General features: G+C 43.6%; 1 protein-coding gene and 1 long non-coding RNA gene across 6 annotated transcripts in view; both read right to left on the bottom strand.

Moving 5' to 3' along the window:
* LOC109428467 (uncharacterized) overlaps positions 1-21,032 on the bottom strand; it is a 569,383-nt gene that overhangs the window by 17,857 nt on the left and 530,494 nt on the right. For 4 of the 5 annotated variants that reach the window (XM_062844305.1, XM_062844307.1, XM_062844309.1 and 1 more), the window contains 4 exons: positions 7,227-8,189; positions 7,031-7,157; positions 2,143-2,288; positions 955-1,366 (listed from right to left, as the gene is read on the bottom strand). In XM_062844305.1, coding sequence (XP_062700289.1) covers positions 955-1,366; positions 2,143-2,288; positions 7,031-7,157; positions 7,227-8,189 — 1,648 coding nt within the window. Of the gene's footprint in view, positions 1-658; positions 897-954; positions 1,367-2,142; positions 2,289-7,030; positions 7,158-7,226; positions 8,190-21,032 lie in introns of those variants that run through there. The other variant, XM_062844310.1, reaches the window with a different exon arrangement.
* LOC134284863 (uncharacterized) lies at positions 10,420-18,313 on the bottom strand. The gene is made up of 2 exons (XR_009995981.1): positions 11,149-18,313; positions 10,420-11,089 (listed from the first exon to the last, which is right to left on the bottom strand). It is a non-coding gene; the product is annotated as an uncharacterized LOC134284863 (long non-coding RNA).

Here is a 21,032-nt window from a genome sequence, read left to right as displayed (position 1 = left end):
ATCGCTCTCTTTCTCTCCTACGGGAAATTAGAAAACATCAGGACCAACACCTGTCAAATTTGACAGGAACTGGTCCTGTTGTTTTCAAACTCTCTGAAAGAGCGAAAGAGATATAATTTCGCCGTGAGGTGGTCTATACTGTGTTGCTGTGTGTTGTTACTGTAGATCTGTGTACCGCCTCCAAGTACTGTGGTAAAATATCATGTTTTAGAATGTTTACTGCACTCGGTGCTGGGACATACGGAACTGAGTGACTGATGTGGTCATGTCGAGCACTTGCTCGTCTCGTAGTTGTCGTCGTTGCATTTTGTTTTAACAACACCTATCACAGTTCCTTTCTGTTCTCAGCGTTTTTGGAGTTAAGAAGTTAAAGTCTCAAGTAATAACTGAATGGTACAAAACAATAAAATGGAAAGGTCTCACCCTTGACACTTTTCTTGGCATTGAGAAACATACGCTTGTCAGTTCACGTTCCAGCGCAAAACACTAAGCTATTAGTAACCAAGTCAGAGTAATTCAGGAAACACACTATTAGAGAACAGCAGTTGATTGATTAGCGCCGGAAACAGGATTTTTTTTTCTAAACAATACACTCTGGGTACCTTTAGGGTAGAGGTCGTCAGACGGGAACCACTGTTGTGGCATCCCATTCCGCACGATCACACGCGCATCATCACTGAGAGAGTTTGCGAGAGAGCGAGAGAGTTGAGTTCAAACGGGAAAAACGGGTTCAAATTCCATCAAACCATCTTCCCATCGATTGGGAGAAGACAGCTGAGAAATGTCTAGGGAGATTTGGATTAATGTTCTAGAAGAGCTAGGAAATACTGACAAGGTCGACTCTCTGTGTCTCATTCTCTCTCACGAGTAATACCATGGGTAGTATTTTCGATACACTGTAACGAATGTTCAGGTAGATCTTAGATGATAGATATGTTGATAAGTCCAACTCACCATTATCGGCAAATGCGCTGTCGTTCGAGTCGTCCTCGGACGATCGGTTTAATACTGATGAGTTGTCGTCGTTGCTCTGGCTGGTGGTGCTGTGGTGCCGATTCCCGCCTCCTACGACTCCACCGGGTTCTCCGCGAAGATTGTGATAGAAATGGTGCTGTTGCTGCTGCTGTTGTTGTTGATGACGATGATGATAGTAGTGCTGCTGCTGCTGATGAACCAGCAGTTGATTCTCCTTTTGACTGTCGTCGGAGTGTACGCCCGGGCTGGCCGCCGGATCCGGCGGCGAAGACAAACGGTTGTCGCCCGCGGCACCGGAAACGAGACCAGCTGCGCTGCTCGGATGGAGATACCGATGGTGGTGGTGCTGCTGGGATGATGATCGAGAGGATTGTTCCTTCGATTCCGCTGACTGTGGAATGGAAAGGTGAAAGGGTAAAAAGCGCGACTCATCAAACATTGTGAAATTAGATTTGCTCTTGGTGGAAGCTATGATAAAACCTATTAAAATTTGAAAAGAAGAATTGGCCACAAAACATTCACAACGCCAGATACAATCCAAAGTAACATTTTTTAGTCAAATAGACTATAAGAGCCGGAGTAGGAGTCGTGAGTTCGAGTCTCACCGAGAGGACGAGTAACTTTTTCGCAAATTTCACCTCAATTTGTCCATTTCTCACTCACGCCAGTATATGTAAAGTCTAGCTTTTGGAATAGACTATAAGAGGTTCTTACAACCATTATAAAACTAAATCAAAAGATATTAGGTTTTATGGCGGTTATCAAACCCTCTTCAAGACTAATTGGTCATCAAAATACGTGACATCAAATTAGTTGTTCGAGTCAATGAGTTCCTATTATGAAATTCAGATTCTTCATAGTTTTGTTTTGTTATTATTCTTATGACTTTTATGGTAGTCCTCGCCGAGTGTAAGTACTCTCTTACGCTGTATGATTTTAAATCCCTTTCCAGGAATTCTTTGGGAAACAAAATGGGCGAGCATAATCAGGATAACATTCAGTGCAGATGATTTTATAGATAACCGAGTGCTCAAAATAATCTAGAGTCAATCGGTTGTATCCTGATCTTAACGAAAATGACGATGACCAATTCTTCAAAACCATTGTAAAGCTAGAGTAGGGTTGTTACTTGTAGAAACAGAAGAAGCAAAAAAGCAGGAAACTTACCGTTGTACTGTCTAGTGAGAGGGTGTCCGGTGTCGTCGAGGACATGGTGCTCTTGCGCTGTGCCGTTCTTCGAATCTTTCTATTGGCCGCCTGTACGATCTGAGCCACAAAGTGGGAGCTACTCTCCTTGGATGATTCTTTGAAGGCTGTGAAGGTGAGGGGAGAAGAAGAAACAAAGATGATAGGTGGTTAGAGATAGATTCAGACTGTGGATTTTGACCTGTAAGTAACTAACGTAGTCTAAACTAGTGCTTCAAGATATTCCACGGATTCATTATTCCAGGATAATTTGGAAAGCCTATTATATTTGTTAAGTGTTAATCAGTTCATGGGTCTCTGGATGCTTTGTAGATCGCTAAAGATCAATGAGCCTCTATAACATTTGAAGTAAGACTTAAGGAGAATTTGGAGAGCTTTCGCCAACTTGTTCATATTACAAATCTGCATTTTAGATTAGGTAGTGGTTCGTAGGGATCTCGGAGATCCATAGATTGAACAAAACCAACTTCTGGATTTTCAGTAATCATAATTCGAAGAAAAGCTGAGGTTCTATTGTGATTAGTGTTCCAGAACTTCCTCAGTAACTCGTAACATAGACCTTATAATCAAAGTCAGCCTGTGCAAGACTTGGCTCATGAAATGTTCAGCAGATTAATAAAGGCCCGTAGATATGTCAGCATCGTTTGTAATACTTCAATATCTGATCTGGTTAGAGCCATACATATACAACAAAACTACAAGTATTTCTGAGATTCGTCCAGCAGTTTCTCCAGAAGCTTCTTTTGGGATTTCTCCAAAAGTTTCCACTAGATTGCATCCAACAATTTGTTCATGGATTCCTTCAAGAACTTCTGCAGGTTTCCCTCTCAAATCGCCTTGTATAAAGTCCACAAAATTTCCTACTTTCAAGAGTTCTATCAAATAATCCTCCAGGAGTTCACTCTGGGAATGTTTGAATAATTCCTTATGCGAATTTGTTTTGGAAACGTTCCAGTAGTTTGTACTATGAATCGTTTAGGACTTTCTTCAGAGTATTCTCCAGGGCTTCCTTCAGTGGATCCTTGAAAGATCTCTCCAGAGAATCCTCCAATGTTTTCTGAAATTCCTCCAGAAACTCCTTTTGAGATTTCCTCAGAAACTCCTCCTGGAGTTCTCCTGGAAGTTATTCGTGATTTTTCTCCAAAAGTTTCTCTGGGATTCCATCAGAACTTCCTTGAAAGAGTTCTCTTTGGCATTTCTTTATATGGAATCTACGGAAACCCTCTACGACTTTCTTCTGAAATTTCCTCCAGAAGTTCCAGGAATTCGACTTGGGGGTTTCTCAAGGAACTTTTGAAAAACTCCCAGAATGAACACATGGGAGAACTACCTGGAGGATTCAAAGAAGAAACTCCTGGAAGATTCACGGAAAGAATTCCTGGGAAATTCTTTCTGGGAACTCTACTGTAGTTAATTCTTTGTTCTTTGTGCGAAACCTCCTGAAGTTCCTTTCAGAAATTTCCCAGAAGTTCTTCCTATGAATCTTCCAGGAGTTCCTTTTTTAATCCTCCAGGAGTTCTTTTGAAAAGAATTAATTGTCGAAGGAGTATCAGACTGTTATAGGCAACTCTAGACGAACTTCTGGAAGAATTCCTGGAATAATCCCCAGAACCAATCTATAAAAGTACATGAAAGAATCCATAGCAGGCATTCTGAGAGAATCTTCAGTAGAATTTCCTGGAGTAACCGACAGATGGAGATACTGGAGTTGTCCCCAGGAGAAGCTCCGGAGTTGGAGTTGGAATCCCTGAAGGAATTCCCAAATGGCAATCCTGAAGTGGTTAACAGAGGGAGTTCCTGGAAGAATCCTCAGATGAAATTTCTGGAAGCCTTGGAAGAAATTTCTGAAGGAATCGTCAGCTGCAATTTCTTGAAAAGTCCCTACAAGAAGTTTCTGCGGGAATCTTTAAAACGAATTCCGAGAATTCTTCCCATGTAAGCCGAAGGATTCTGAAGCAGAATCCCGAGAATTCCGGTGAGTTTTGACCGAGAATTCCGGTGAGTTTTGAAGCAGAATCCCGAAGGATTCTGAAGCACAATCACGAAGGTATCTGAAGCACAATCACGAAGGTATCTAAAGCAGAATCCCGAAGGATTCTGAAGCAGAATCCCGGAGGATTCTGAAGCAGAATCCCGGAGGATTCTGAAGCAGAATCCCAGAGGATTCTGAAGCAGAATTCCAGAGGATTCTGAAGCAGAATCCCAGAGGATTCTGAAGCTGAATCCCAGAGGATTCTGAAGCTGAATCCCAGAGGATTCTGAAGCAGAATCCCAGAGGATTCTGAAGCAGAATCCCAGAGGATTCTGAAGCAGAATCCCAGAGGATTCTGAAGCAGAATCCCAGAGGATTCTGAAGCAGAATCCCGAGAATTCCGGTGAGTTTTGACCGAGAATTCCGGTGAGTTTTGAAGCAGAATCCCGGAGGATTCTGAAGCAGAATCCCAGAGGATTCTGAAGCAGAATCCCAGAGGATTCTGAAGCAGAATCCCAGAGGATTCTGAAGCAGAATCCCAGAGGATTCTGAAGCAGAATCCCAGAGGATTCTGAAGCTGAATCCCAGAGGATTCTGAAGCTGAATCCCAGAGGATTCTGAAGCAGAATCCCAGAGGATTCTGAAGCAGAATCCCAGAGGATTCTGAAGCAGAATCCCAGAGGATTCTGAAGCAGAATCCCAGAGGATTCTGAAGCAGAATCCCAGAGGATTCTGAAGCAGAATCCCAGAGGATTCTGAAGCAGAATCCCAGAGGATTCTGAAGCAGAATCCCAGAGGATTCTGAAGCAGAATCCCAGAGGATTCTGAAGCAGAATCCCAGAGGATTCTGAAGCAGAATCCCAGAGGATTCTGAAGCAGAATCCCAGAGGATTCTGAAGCAGAATCCCAGAGGATTCTGAAGCAGAATCCCGAAGGATTCTGAAGCAGAATCCCGGAGGATTCTGAAGCAGAATCCCAGAGGATTCTGAAGCAGAATCCCAGAGGATTCTGAAGCAGAATCCCAGAGGATTCTGAAGCAGAATCCCAGAGGATTCTGAAGCAGAATCCCAGAGGATTCTGAAGCAGAATCCCAGAGGATTCTGAAGCAGAATCCCAGAGAATTCTGAAGCAGAATCCCAGAGGATTCTGAAGCAGAATCCCAGAGGATTCTGAAGCAGAATCCCAAAGGATTCTGAAGCAGAATCCCAAAGGATTCTGAAGCAGAATTCCAGAGGATTCTGAAGCAGAATCCCGAAGGATTCTCAAGCAGAATCCCGAAGGATTCTCAAGCAGAATCCCGAAGGATTCTCAAGCAGAATCCCGAAGGATTCTGAAGCAGAATCCCGAAGGATTCTGAAGCAGAATCCCGAAGGATTCTGAAGCAGAATCCCGAAGGATTCTGAAGCAGAATCCCGAAGGATTCTGAAGCAGAATCCCGAAGGATTCTGAAGCAGAATCCCGAAGGATTCTGAAGCAGAATCTCGAAGGATTCTGAAGCAGAATCCCGAAGGATTCTGAAGCAGAATCCCGAAGGATTCTGAAGCAGAATCCCGAAGGATTCTGAAGCAGAATCCCGAAGGATTCTGAAGCAGAATCCCGAAGGATTCTGAAGCAGAATCTCGAAGGATTCTGAAGCAGAATCCCGAAGGATTCTGAAGCAGAATCCTGAAAGATTCTGAAGCAGAATCCCGAAAGATTCTGAAGCAGAATCCCGAAAGATTCTGAAGCAGAATTCCGGTGGATCCTGAAGCAGAATTCCGGTGGATCCTGAAGCAGAATTCCGGTGGATCCTGAAGCATAATTCCGGTGGATTCTAAAGCAGAGTTCCGGTGGATTCTGAAGCAGAATTCCGGTGGATTATGAAGCAGAATTCCGGTGGAATCTGAAGCAGAATTCCGGTGGAATCTGAAGCATAATCCCGAAGGATTCTGAAGCAGAATCCCGAAGGATTCTGAAGCAGAATCCCGAAGGATTCTGAAGTAGAATCCTGATGGATTCTGAAGCAGAATCCCGAAGGATTTTGAAGCAGAATCCCGAAGGATTCCGTAGCAGAATCCCGAAGGATTCTGAAGCAGAATCCCGAAGGATTCTGAAGCAGAATCCCGAAGGATTCTGAAGCAGAATCCCGAAGGATTCTGAAGCAGAATCCTGATGGATTCTGAAGCAGAATCCTGATGGATTCTGAAGCAGAATCCCGAAGGATTTTGAAGCAGAATGCCGAAGGATTCCGAAGCAGAATCCCGAAGGATTCTGAAGCAGAATCCCGAAGGATTCTGAAGCAGAATCCCGAAGCGTTCTGAAGCAGAATCCAGAAGGGTTCTGAAGCAGAATCCAAAAGGATTCTGAAGAAGAACCCCGACGGATTCTGAAACAGTAACCCGAAGGATTCTGAAGCAGAATCCCGAAGGATTCTGAAGCAGAATCCCGAAGGGTTCTGAAGCCGAATCCCGAAGGGTTCTGAAGCCGAATCCCGAAGGGTTCTGAAGCAGAATCCTGATGGATTCTGAAGCAGAATCCCGAAGGATTTTGAAGCAGAATCCCGAAGGATTCCGAAGCAGAATCCCGAAGGATTCTGAAGCAGAATCCCGAAGGATTCTGAAGCAGAATCCCGAAGCGTTCTGAAGCAGAATCCAGAAGGGTTCTGAAGCAGAATCCAAAAGGATTCTGAAGAAGAACCCCGACGGATTCTGAAACAGTAACCCGAAGGATTCTGAAGCAGAATCCCGAAGGATTCTGAAGCAGAATCCCGAAGGGTTCTGAAGCCGAATCCCGAAGGGTTCTGAAGCCGAATCCCGAAGGGTTCTGAAGCAGAATCCCGAAGGGTTTCAGAAGCAGAATCCCTGTTAAGGTCGATACTAACTCTAGAAATTTACTTACGTTCAATTTTAGAAACATTATCCAACAACAGCGACGCTGACGGCACGTCCAAGCCGCAATCGACGGTGGTCGTCGACGGTTTCTCCACCACACTCGGCAATAGATCGTCTTCGAAGAAGTAGGAATACTGTAACCGATGAAAGAAATGAAAAATTAGTCTTGAGCGTTCCCGCTTAAAACCCCCGAGAAAACTCACATGATTGATGAGCACCTCGACGATCTGGCACTGGTGTTTCATGTCCTTGACGGCCGTCTCGAGCGACTCGTTCGCCGAGCGGACCACCGATGGCCCGAACACGATCGCCAGGTTCCGGGGGTCCATCAGGTTGACCTGGGCGTTCGTCGACACGACGTTCAGGTGGCGCATCAGGTGCTTCAGCGTTTCGTAGTTGTACGCCGGGATCCGATGGAGGAGCTGCCTCAGCTCGATCAGTCTTTGCTGGCCGGTCAGTTTGTCGGCGTTGATAAAGCTATGGTACATTTCGTTCGGGAGCAACGGTTCCGGGAGATTTCGGATAAAGGATTTGAGCAGCGAGGACACCACGTTGACGTCGTCCCACTTGGGATCACGGAGGGTCACTTCGTCCATACCCCGGTTAACCTGTTCGGTGAGTTGGGTTATGGCCGCCGTGTTGCCCGGTATCCGGTAGATTCCGATCACCCCGAGACCCTTGGATTCGACAATGTTGGTGCACTTGGCTAGCAGTAGTGGGACGTACGGGTTCTCGTCCGACGGAGGACACAACTGTAGGGGAACGTTGATGGATGCTCCATCCGGTAGGAGCATCTCCGCGTTTTGAGCACCCGGAGATCCAGGTTGTCCCTGCATCTTCCGGAACTGGCGAGCCACGATGCCCTTCCAGGTTTTGGACTTGGGCGAACCGGTTTCCTTGTCGGAACTCTCCTTTCCGCTGTGAGATTGATTGCTGCTGGACACGGCCGCCGGAGTTAGGACGGCCACCGAACTCTGCTGCGGCGTCTTCCGGCTCTTGGTGACCGGCGACTGACCCGACGGTGACCTCGACCCCAAAGCATACTTACGGTGCGATTTCGCCGAAAGAACCGGAGAAAATTCGTCGTTACTCGTCGATTGCACACTGGTTAGGGCGGCCACCCGTTGCGGTTCCGCCTGCTGACCTCCCAGGTTGTTGATGTAGTCCTGCAAGAAAAAAACGAGAACAAATCGATCAGCTATTAGGACAACACCCACAACTTCCACACAAACAATGGTCTTCTGCACTGGTCCCACCACAATCCGTCCCATTTCCCGTTGGATCCGCCGCTGCTGCTGACCAGCATCGACGAAATCCCTCGGACTACCGAAGGCGCCATCCCACTGGTAGTAGTCCTCGATGATCGGTGCCGTGAGGATCAAATCCATCCAAGTAGCCTGTGCGCATTGCACTTGCACAATTTTTCGCGTTTCGCGATTTTCGCGTAGCCAACTTTGATTACGATGAGCGCCGAGGCGCGAGGTGCTATTGACGTCGTGGTCGTCGTCGGCTTGGTAATCTGCGGGGTGGGATTTAGGGGAAGCCTACTAGAGCGATGATAACGAGCGCCTCACACTCACATCCAACCATCCAAAGAAGCGCTCCGCGGACGGACAACTTGTGTGGAGATTCAGATTGTTTTATTTTGATTGCTATTTTCGGCACTTGATGTTCGTTATCAGATACGAGAAGCGTGTGTGTCTCCAAGAATTCAGCTAGCAGTGATAAACCACTGGACTGGATACACTGAAAACTGTCCGATATCACCTACTTAGTTGTTAATCTTCGCTTACAATACTGGTCGCTTCTTCGGAATTCTTTCAACAAAGCAAGCGTGGAAAAGTTGTTTATTTCACCTTCTAAGTGGCGGATGTGCGATGCTTAGCTTACTACCGCTAGTACCGAATCGGGTGCGGTGAGTGAATGGGACCTTTCTACGCGACAGGTATTTCTTGAAACAGGTAGGTAAACAGTCATCGTCATCGTCAGCGCCAGCGCCTAGTCGCGGCGACGGTGGCGTAGGTGTGAATTTTGAATGGAAACAAATCGGGCCGAGAAACGTGATTGATAGATTCGGAAGTTTCGCGGGCGTATCTAGGGTTGATAGCGCAGAAGGATCTTTATTTCCTTAGCATTTGGAGTACTAGATTTGTAAAGGGTGTCCCGCATCAAATTGTATATAACTTTTGATTACATGCATCAAAATGGCTGATTTTTCAACAAGCAACAGTTAATTATGTAAAGATGATGTCATCAAAATTTCATCATTTCTCCTCTGCAGATCGGAGAGCTCCTCTGGAGATCGGAGAGCTACTCTGGAGATCAGAAAGCTCCTCTGGAGATCGGAGAGCTTCTCTGGAGATCGGAGAGCTCCTCTGGAGATCGGAGAGCTCCTCTGGAGATCGGAGAGCTCCTCTGGAGATCGGAGAGCTCCTCTGGAGATCGGAGAGCTCCTCTGGAGATCGGGGAGCTCCTCTGGAGACCGGAGAGCTCCTCTGGAGATCGGGGAGCTCCTCTGGAGACCGGAGATCTCCTCTGGAGATCGGAGAGCTCTTCTGGAGATCGGAGAGCTCCTCTGGAGATCGGAGAGCTCCTCTGGAGATCGGAGAGCTCCTCTGGAGATCGGAGAGCTCCTCTGGAGATCGGAGAGCTCCTCTGGAGATCGGAGAGCTCCTCTGGAGATCGGAGAGCTCCTCTGAAGATCGGAGAGCTCCTCTGAAGATCGGAGAGCTCCTCTGAAGATCGGAGAGCTCCTCTGGAGATCGGAGAGCTCCTCTGGAGATCGGAGAGCTCCTCTGGAGATTAGAAAGCTCCTGGAGGGTCCAATATTAAAGTACTTGCCTGAAGATCAGAGAGCTTTTCTGGAGACCGTAGAGCTTCTCTAGAGACCAGAGTGCTTCTTTGGGGACCAGAGAGATTCTTTGGAGACCAGAGAGCTTCTCTTGAGACCAGTGAGTTTCTCTGGATACTCCTCACGATAGCTCCTCTGGAGATCGGAGAGCTCCTCTGGATATTAGAAAGCTTCTCTGGAGACCCTCACAATATCAAAGTACTAGCTTGGTGCCCAGAGAGCTTCTCTGGAGATCAAAGAGCTTCTTTGGAGCCCAGAGAGTTTCTCCGCAGAGCATCTACCACAGCGGCAACGATAAGGCAGAACATGAGGTAGGATTCATAGTGAGTTGAAGTGAGTTATGAAGAGGAGTACCGGAGTATCGGACGAGAAGAATGTTACAAAAAGCCGGAAGAGCGAAAACAGAGAGTGATATAGGGAAGCAAGAGAAGACGAAACCTCACCGAAAATCCAGAGCAAAAAGAATAGAAAGCATGAGGAAAATGTGATTGCTCAGGTGTAAGAGAATATGGAACAGAATGATATACGGAGGTTTTACGAATCTGTGAATGGCGTGCGGAGAAAAACCGCACCTTCTCCCATTTCATTTATTTAGTATTACATCAAATTCAAGATAAAACTGAATCGGTTCGTGGCTGTCGTTCTCCATCCTTGGTCACGCCTGATGCTCGCCAAGTCACGCTCTACCTGATCCGTCCATCGTGCTCTCTGCGCTCCACGCCTTTTCTTGTGCCTACCGGATCTGTCGCGAACACCAACTTTGCAGAGTTGTTAACCGGCATTCTTGCAACATGCCCTGCCCACCGTATCCTTCCGGATTTGGCCACCTTCTGGATGCTGGGTTCTCCGTAAAGTGCAGCGAGCTCGTGGTTCATCCTTCTCCGCCACAATCCGTTCTCCTGCACACCACCAAAGATAGTCCTTAGCACGCGTCGCTCGAAAAACTCCGAGTGCTTGCAGGTCCTCCTCAAGGAATGTCTCAACCAATTTAAACCAAATACGGCATACACATTCCTTTGGCTAAGGAGAGATGGTCAGGCCCGGATTAAGGATTGTCGGGGCCCGGGGCGGTAGCCATGGATTTGTTGAGTTTGATGCTTGAATCGGCCGGAGTTACTTCGGGTCTAGCGTCCGTCGTCCCATCGCCATGAAGTATCCAGTTGTGACGTATCGTACCACCGGAGAATATACCTCTTCATAATCAACGCCGGTTTTCTGCAAGCAGCCTTTAATCACAAGTCTTGCTTTGTATCGTTGTATGCTTCCGTCAGCACCTCGTTTAATCGTGTAGACCCACTTGTTTCGAATAGCTTTCCATCCTTCGAGAAGGCAGGTCAACGTCCATGTTCGATTCTACAAGAAGCACACAACGACACGCTTACTAGCTTCGTCCACGAATGTAGCGAAATAACGACTGCCACCCAACGACAACACTTCTATCGGTCCGCACATCGGTCGGAGTGCATGAGCTCAAGTACTTCTTTTCACTTGAAGGGCTTGTTTGCTTTCCAAACACATCACGCAATCCACCATGCTTTCGTTCGAGAATTCGACACTTTCGGAAGACTGCCAAAGTTGCTTCAAACTTGCCTCGTTCAGATGACCAAATCGGCGAAGCCACAGCTCGATTCCATAGGCCAGAAATGTCTTTTCCAGCTGGCTCAGACGATATAGTCCTCTTTCTGAAAATTCAGACTCAACCAGCTGGTCATCCTCGTCGAGAGCTTTGCACTTATCTGCTGAGAAAACAACTGTAAGTCCCCGTTTACACATTGTACTCATCGATAACTACACTCAGGCAAATAAACCTAAGATTATCATAAGGCCTAACTTATGAAATGGCCTTTAAACAATTCATAACGGCTAGAACGATTTTCATAAGGTCGGTCTATGACGCAGAATCGACTCAGAGTTTGGCTTTTATACACATTTAGCAACACGATTTTCTCAAGCGTCGATAGCCGTGTGGGTTGAGCACGGGCTCAGTGATCTCGACGGTCATGGATCGATTACAGTCTGCATCATTTTGTGATTTTTCTGCTCTTTTCATAAGTTTATCTTATGTAATTGAGTCATAATAATAATGTTCAATTTTCATAAGGTATTCTTATGGCATCCATACTTTACTGTTATGGCTAAATTTCATAAGGTATTTTGATGAATTTCGGTAGTTTACTTCGCTGAGTGTATGGTCTTCAATACGCCCGTGAGCATTGATTAACACATCCGCGTCCGCGTTACGCAGGTCGATGGTACCTCTGGTTACAGCTTTCATGTTACCGTTACCGTAAGTTTGCTGAACCTACATTGTGCTTCCAAGTCGTCTCGTTGGTGAATTTTTGATTTGTTTGAGTCATGTGGTACGTCGCTCTCGTGTCGAAGTACCACGCCTTGTCTTTAATGTTGAAGGATTCGTCATTTACATAATCGTCATTATTGAAAATTCGAAAGCAGTTTTCTCGTTCAGGGCTGAAATTTCCGAAATGAAAATGTATTCACTGTATTACGGACGTAGAAAGGATTACAATGAATACATTTTCAAGACAAATATTCAAGTTTTGAGCGAGAAAACTGCTCTAGAATTTCCGATGATGACGGTTAAGTCGATGGTGAATCCATCAACCTTAAGCTCTTCAACCGCAAAGATGCTACACAACCCTTTTGGTTTCGACTTGATGCGGTCTGGGCGCTTAGCAGCAAAATGCCCTTGCTTTCCGAAGTTGAAACACACCTTCTCTGTCTTGGGTTTCTTGTTTGGTTTTTCCGACTAACCCGTCCCGCGAATGTACAACGCCTTGTCATCGCTGTCTTTGGTCCTGTAGGATCTTCGCCTTGACCGAATCCGTCGTTAACCTGGTACCAGAAGCCTCTGAACCATGAACGTAGACTCGTAATAATCTCAGCAAAAACACCACCAACCAGAAATCATCCCCTTAGGATCCCATCGTCGAGAGCTTATGACTGGTGTTCATGAGGTCGTTCACGCAATCTCCAACGCCTGAACAATTCACTAGCCGGATTAAAGTAAGTTTGGGAATTTTCCGGGACAAACCAGAATGTTAAAAAACTTCAGCCAGCTTCTTCCAAGCTTCAGCTGTATTCTCCGCATCCTGAACCAGGCTACAGTTATACCACTCCAAAGTGAGGCACATTCACGCCCTTCAACTTTTCAATGACCGGCTTCCTGCTTCAACTCAATTTCCATTTCCGCCGCCGTGATGAACTCCGGAGCTTCCTCCATTTGATGGCATCTTGATTCTGCTTCTTTCCTCCGAATACAAACTAAGTTCTGGGCCAATAACCTTTTGAAATGCACCAGTGAAAAACGTATTTAGTAATTTCTATAGAAACTTCCAAAAGAATTCCCGCATAAATCCTTGAGTTATTTGTGAAAGAATCTCTATTACAATCTCCGAAGAAATCCCCAGAGTAGGGTCTTGTACCATTTGGGCAGGTGTACCTATTTTGGGCACTTGTCGCTATAACTAAGTCAATTTCAAACCGATTGATTCGAATTTTTGTTTAATATTGGGCACGTACAGAATCTAACTCTATACAAAAATTCAAATCAATTGGTTTGGAATTGAGTTATAGCGGCAAGTGCCCAAAATAGGTACACCTGCGCAAATGGTACAAGACCCTAATTCCTAGTATAATCATTGGTAGATTGTCTATTGAAACCGAAGAAATCTCTGTTAGGGCTCCAGATGAAATTCGTGAAATACTGAAGGAATATTTGGAGCTATTCCTGGAGGAATCCCAACGGAAATTGCTTGAGAAATTCTAGTATAAATTCTAGGTGTAGGTATTTCCAAACAAACCAAACAAAATTTAGGAGAATGTAAAGTAAATTATGAATGTGCAGGAATTCTAGAAGAAATCACGTAATCAATTTCTCAAACATTAACAAGAGATTTCCCCGTAGGAAATCCTAGAGAAATACTCTGAGGAATTCCTGGACAAATCGTTTGAGTGATTTTTTGGAGAAATTACTAAAAGCATCCATAGATTTTTTTAAAGAAATCCCTAGAGGAAGATCCGCAAAAACTCCTGGATGAATTTCTGGAAAAATCCCAAGAGGAATTCCTGAAGAAACCCTTAAAGGTGTCAAAGGGTCCCAAAAGAGTTCCATCAGAGGTACTTCAGGGGGTTTCAGGAGCGGTCCAGGGGATTATGTGGTGTTCTAGGGAGTTTCATTAGCGTTCCATAGAGCGTTCCATGGGCTTTTGGAAGCGTACCAGAGGCGTTTCAGAGGCGTTTCAGAGGGTTTTAGAGAGTTCCATTGATGCTCCAGGAGGTTGCAGGGAGTCCCAGATGTGCTCCAGAAGTATTCAAGGTATTTCAAGGGAGCTACAGGGGGTATCAGGTGTGTTCCATTGATTCTCGTTCCAGAAGTGTTCCATGGGATTTTAGGAGGGTTTCATGGGTGTTCCAGGGAGTTCCAGAGGCTCCCGAGAGTTGTTCCAGTGGTTTTCATGGGGCTTTAGAAACTTTCTATGCGGTTTTAGGGATGTCCCAGAGTGTTCCAACGGGTTTTGGAAAGTTTTAGGGGTTAACCTGGGGGTTTCAAGGGATCCCAAGGAAGTTCCAGGGAGCTTCAGGAGCATTCCATAAGGTTTCAGGGTCGTTCTATCGGGTTTCAGGAGGCGTTCCAGGAGATTTCCAGAGTTTCAGGGGTTTACCATCAGGGTGTTCAAGGGGCTTCAGTGGCGTTCCAGAGGTTGTCAGAGATATTTGGGGGTCCCAGGGCCGACTCAGGTGTTTTCCAGGGGTTTCCGTGGGTTTTAGAAGCGTTCCAGGGGTTTTTAGAGGGTTTCCGTGGGTTTTTAAGAACACAGTATTTGGAGTGCATATACTGTTGAGCATAATTCATCGGACAAAAGCCGATTTCCATAAAAAATGGCCTAGTTTGAAATGCTGTAACTATGGTTTGTTTGGATCTATTGAGCATTATTTGTGAAACGGATCTACCAATATGCTGAATTTGACGTATACAAACTACGTTTTCGTGCACAGGTCTAGGCACGTGACAAGACGTTCAAAATGTGCATAAGTGATCGGACAGCGGCACACGTGTTAATCAAAGAGGTATTGATGTCCGATCCGGATTTTGCACATTTTGAACGCCTTGTCACGCCCATACCTGGGAACGAAGACATTTTGTACTTGGTATAGGGAAAATTGTGTATTTTCGGCAGTTTTGATCTCTTCGTCTGGGGTTTTTTTTTTAAAGCTGTTGAACTCAGACTTGGCCTCCAATCCTTCCCAATCAAGCTGAATTACGAGCAAGGAAAATTTGTCAACAAAAACCCCTCATGACGAAGAAAGCAAACCTGCCGATAATATCCAACGTCACCCTTAGGGTGGCCCAAATTTATATTAAAAACCAATATTTTGAAAAATGGCAAGTCTTACATGCTGAATCGGTTGTTTTGAACTCCCAGAAGCTATGATCAAAATTTAAGCAAAATCGATTAAGCCTAAGGGGGCGCTCAAACTGCTTGAAGTTTGTATGGCCAAATGTATGCAGAAATATTGAGTTTTCGATTTTTTGCCGCTAAGTGGCGCTGTAAGCCTTCAACAATAAAACCCTTTGGCATTATTGTAGGTGACTATATGCCAAACAACTTTGTTGAAGACTACAAAGTGATCGGACGCCTGTGAGAAAAGTTATACCCTAGGCAAAGTAAATTATAAGTGACTGGATCTAGATTTTCACTTGGGTAGCGTGAAAATTGACTGCATTGACTGAACTCACCGCATTGACCAATGCACAGTGGTTCGCTGTGGAACAAAAGTCAGTCAAAACCTATTACTCAAAACTTTCAAAAACATATGAAAATCACGAAATCTATCGCAAGCTTCCACAAAATTAATCATACACCACTAAAGGTGTTATGTTGTCTTAGACATCAAAAAACATAAGACACAAGCATAGCCTTAAAAAACACGACAGTTTTTATATGGAAACCATTAACCTCGCTATGTTTAACCCTCTAATACACAAATTTTGGATTTTGGTCTAAATATCATTTTTTGTCATTTAAAATCGATTTAACCCTAGTATGATGTTGGAGCCAATATGACCCAGATAGGCTCGCTGAACGTGCACCACGTCATCGTGGTGCGCCTAGCTTAACATCTTAGAAGGGTTAAGTTAAACATGTTTTGGAAGATGATTCTTTTTAATTCTCGATTTTGGGAATTTAGGTTTTTGATTTTTCTATTTTTTATTTATGAACATCCGTACATTTTTATATTTTTCCTGAAACCCTATTTGTTATACCGATTTTTTAAGACGAAAACATTTTGAGATTTTATAATTATTGTTAAATTATGTTTTTTTATATTTTTTTCATGGAAAATTTTACTTTCCGTGTATCTTTTTTAGAAAAATAATTTCAGTGTGTTTTCAACTCCCTTAAACCTTTTTACTATAATATAATGATTGAGGTTCCCTGAGACCCCCTAGGGGTGGCCATTTTACAAATTTGGTGAATTCATGCCATGCGACATATCAAAAGTTGCAGATTTTTTTAGAGAATACATCAGTGACCATTTCAGACGCCAAAGGCAAGATTAGCCACTTGAAGGTCCCGGAATCGATTCCCGAGGCCCCGGAAATGTGGCCAATTCTCGCATTTCGCATGACCTTGCCATCCGGCACATCAAATTTCTCAGAATTTTATAGAGAATTCATCAGTTCTCAAGCCTGGTTCTTGAAACAACTGGTGGTCGCGGAACTGGCTTCCGCAACTGGTTCCCGGGACCGGTTCCTAGGACCCTGGAAATGAGATCAATTCTCACATTGTCGTTGATCATGCCGTGCGACATATCGAAATTTGCAGAATCTTGCGACAAATACATCAGTGGTCATGTCAAATGCCAAAAACAGGATTGACTACTAGACGGTTCCAGAACTGGTTCCCTGGACCCCTGAAATTTGGCCAATTCTCACATTTTGTAGAACCATGCCAAAACTGGTTCCTGAGACTGGTTCGGAATGTGGTCAATTCACCCATTTTCTATGATCGTGCCGTCCAATAAATCGAGATTGACCTGGAAATGTGGCTAATGCTCGCATTTTGCATGACTGTATGGCACATCCAAATTTGCAGTATTCCATAGAGAATTCATCTGTTTTACAAGCCTGGTACTGGATACAGTATTGTCCACATGGTGGTCCCCGAACCGGTTCCCAGGATCCTGGAAATACCAACAAAATTTCCTGGGAAATTTCCACATAATTTCCCTGGAAGTTCCCACATAATTTACCTGGAAATACCGACAGAATTTCCTGGGGAATTTCCACAGAATTTCCCTGGGAATTCACACATAATTGTCCTGGAAATTCCCTAAAAATTTCCCTGGAACGCCCCAAAGAATTTCCCTGGAAATTTCCAAAGAATTACCTGGAACTTCCCAACGAAATTCCATACCAATTCCCACATAATTTCCTTAGAAATTCCCACAGAATTTCCCTCAAAATTCCCACAAACTTTCCCTGGAAATTCCCACACAATTTCACTGGAAATTCCAACAAAACTTCATGGGAAATTTCCACAGAATTTCCCTGGAATTTGCCACATAATTTCTCTGGAAATTCCGACAGAATTTCCCTGCGAATTCCGACAGAGTTTCCCTGCAATTTCTCACAGAATTTTCCTGGGAATTTTTATAAAATTTGCCTGGAAATTCCAACACAATTTCCCTGCATTTTTGACAGATTTCCCTGAAAATTCTCACCGAATATTTCTGAAATTTTTTAAAGAATTTCTATCGAGATTCTCACAGAATTTCCCTAGAAATTCCGACTTAATTTCCCTTTGAATTCCGATACAATTTCCCTTCAAATTGCGACGGTATCCACAGAACTTTCCTGGAAATTCTCACACAATTTCCCTTAAAACCTTACATAATTTCCCTCAAAATTTGTCAGAATTTCCCCGGAATTTCTCGCAGAATTTCCCTGGATATTCTCACCGAATTTCCTTGCAAATTCTCACAGAATTTCCCTGGAAATTCCCAAAAAAATTCCTTGGAAATTCTCACAGCATTTCCCTGGAAATGATCACAGATTTTCCCTGGAAATTCCCGCAGAATTTCCTGAAAATTCTTGCAGAATTTCGATGGAAATTCTCGCAGAATCTCCCAGGAAATTCTCACAGAATTTCCCTAGATATTCTCGAAGAATTTCCCTGGAAATTCTCACACAATTTCCCTGGAAATTCTCACACAATTTCCCTGGATATTCTCACCGAATTTCCTTGCAAATTCTCACAGAATTTCCCTGGAAATTCCCAAAAAAAATTTCTTGTAAATTCTCACAGCATTTCCCTGGAAATGCTCACAGATTTTCCCTGGAGATTCTCGAAGAATTTCCCTGGTAATTCACGCAGAATTTCCCTGGAAATCCCCAAAAAAATCCTTGGAAATTCTCACAGCATTTCCCTGGAAATGTTCACAGAGTTTCCCTGGAAATTCTCGCAGAATTTCAAAATTCTTGCAGAATCTCCCAGGAATTTCTCACAGAATTTCCCTAGATATTCTCAGAGAATTTCCCTGGAAATTCTCACAGAATTTCCCAGGAAATTCCCAAAAAAATTCCTTGTAAATTCTCACAGCATTTCCCTGGAAATACACACAGAATTTCCCTGGAGATTCTCGCAGAATTTCCCTCAAAATTCTCGCAGAATTTCCCTGGAAATTCCCAAAAAAAATCCTTGGAAATTCTCACAGCATTTCCCTGGATATGTTCACAGAGTTTCCCTGGAAATTCTCGCAGAATTCCCTGGATATTCTCGCAGAATTTCCCTGGAAATTCTCGCAGAATTTCCCTGGAAATTCTCGCAGAATTTCCCTGGAAATTCTCCCAGAATTTCAAAATTCTTGCAGAATCTCCCAGGAATTTCTCACAGAATTTCCCTAGATATTCACAGAGAATTTCCCTGGAAATTCTCACAGAATTTCCCAGGAAATTCCCAAAAAAATTCCTTGTAAATTCTCACAGCATTTCCCTGGAAATACACACAGAATTTCCCTCAAAATTCTCGCAGAATTTCCCTGGAAATTCCCAAAAAAAATCCTTGGAAATTCTCACAGCATTTCCCTGGATATGTTCACAGAGTTTCCCTGGAAATTCTCGCAGAATTCCCTGGATATTCTCGCAGAATTTCCCTGGAAATTCTCACAGAATTCCCTGGAAATTCTCACAGAATTTCCTAGCAAATTCTCACAGAATTTCCTTGCAAATTCTCACAGAATTTCCCTGGAAATTCCCAAAAAAAATCCTTAGAAATTCTCACAGCATTTCCCTGAAAATGCTCACAGAATTTCCCTGGAAATTCCCAAAAAAAAATCCTTGGAAATTCTCACAGCAGTGCCCTGGAAATGCTCGCAGAATTTCCCTGAAAATTCCCAAAAATTTCCTTGAAAATGCTCACAGAATTTCCCTGGAAATTCTGGCAGTTTCCCTGGAGATTCTCGCAGAATTTTCCTGGAAATTTTTGCAGAATTTCCTGAAAATTCTTGCAGAATTTCGATGGAAATTCTCGCAGAATATCCCAGGAAATTCTCACAGATTTTCCCTAGATATTCTCAAAGAATTTCCCTGAAAATTCTCACAGAATTTCCCTGGATATTCTCACAGAATTTCCATGCAAATTCTCACAGAATTTCCCTGCAAACTCCCAAAAAAATTCCTTGGAAATTCTCACAGAATTTCCCTGGAAATGCTCACAGAATTTCCCTGGAGATTCTCGCAGAATTTCCGTGGTAATTCTCGCAGAATTTCCCTAGAAATTATCGCAGAATTTCCCTGGAAATTCCCAAAAATTTCCTTGAAAATGCTCACAGAATTTCCCTGGAAATTCTCGCAGTTTCCCTGGAGATTCTCTCAGAATTTCCCTGGTAATTCTCGCAGAATCTCCCAGGAAATTCTCACAGCATTTCCCTAGATATTCTCAAAGAATTTCACTGGAAATTCTCACACAATTTCCCTCGAAATTCTCACAGAATTTTCCTGGATATTCTCACAGAATTTCCTTGCGAATTCTCACAGAATTTCCTTGGAAATTCTCACAGAATTTCCAGAAAATATCAGTCGGAATTTTTAAGGAAATTCTGTGAGTATTTCCAGGGAAATTCTATTAGAATTTCTAAGGCAATCTTTTGGGAATTTCTAGGGCAATTATGTGAGAAGTTTTAGAGAAATTTTGTTGCAATTCCCAGGGAAATTTGGTGAGAATTTCCAGGTAAATTCTGTTAGAATAGTCAGAAAAAAAACCGAAATTTTCAAGGAAATTCTGTGAAAATTTCTGGTGAATTTCTGTGAGAATTTCTGGTGAATTTCTGTGAGAATTTCCAGGGAAATTCTGCGAGACTTTACAGGGAAATACTGTGAGACTTTCCATGGAAATTCTATGAGAATTTCTAGGGAAATTCTATAAGAATTTCTAGGAAAATTCTATACGAATTTCTAGGCAAATTCTATAAGAATTTCTAGGGAAGTTCAATGAGAATTTCCAGGGAAATTCTGTGGCAGTTCAATAAGAATTTCCAGGGCTGTTTTATGAGAATTTCCAAGGAAGTTCTGCCGGAATTCCCAGTGAAATACCGTCGGAATTTCCAGGTAAATTCTGTCGGAATTTTGAGAGAAATTCTATGAGAATTTCCAGGGAAATTCTATGAGAATTTCTAAGGAAATCTTTTGGGATTTTCTAGGGCAATTCTGTAAGAAGTTTTTGAGACATTTTTTGCAATTTCCAGTGAAATTTGGTGAGAATTATCAGAAAAAATAACCGAAATTTTCAAGGAAATTCTGTGAGAATTTCCGGTGAATTTCAGTGAGAATTTCCATGCAAATTCTACGAGGCTTTCCATGGAAATTTCATGAGAATTTCTAGGGAAATTCTATGAGAATTTCTAGGGAAATTCTATGAGAATTTACAAAATAAAATTGCGTAATAAAGAACTTAGTGTAATGTGTAATTATCATTTCCCTAGACACGCCTATGCCGCATCAACCTTCCCTTATCTTTCAATCAAACGTCTCTACAAACACATCACCTGTCCGTGCAATTGACGGAAGAAATCATATCGCCACCGCGCTGTTCAGCGAAGCTACATCTGCCCGTCGCCCTCCAGTAGATTACATCAT

Source organism: Aedes albopictus, chromosome 1 (genome assembly GCF_035046485.1).
Source record: "Aedes albopictus strain Foshan chromosome 1, AalbF5, whole genome shotgun sequence".
Taxonomy (NCBI): Eukaryota; Metazoa; Arthropoda; class Insecta; order Diptera; family Culicidae; genus Aedes; species Aedes albopictus.
The sequence above is the reverse complement of the archived record's forward strand: the minus strand, read 5'-3'. Positions and strand labels throughout refer to the sequence as shown.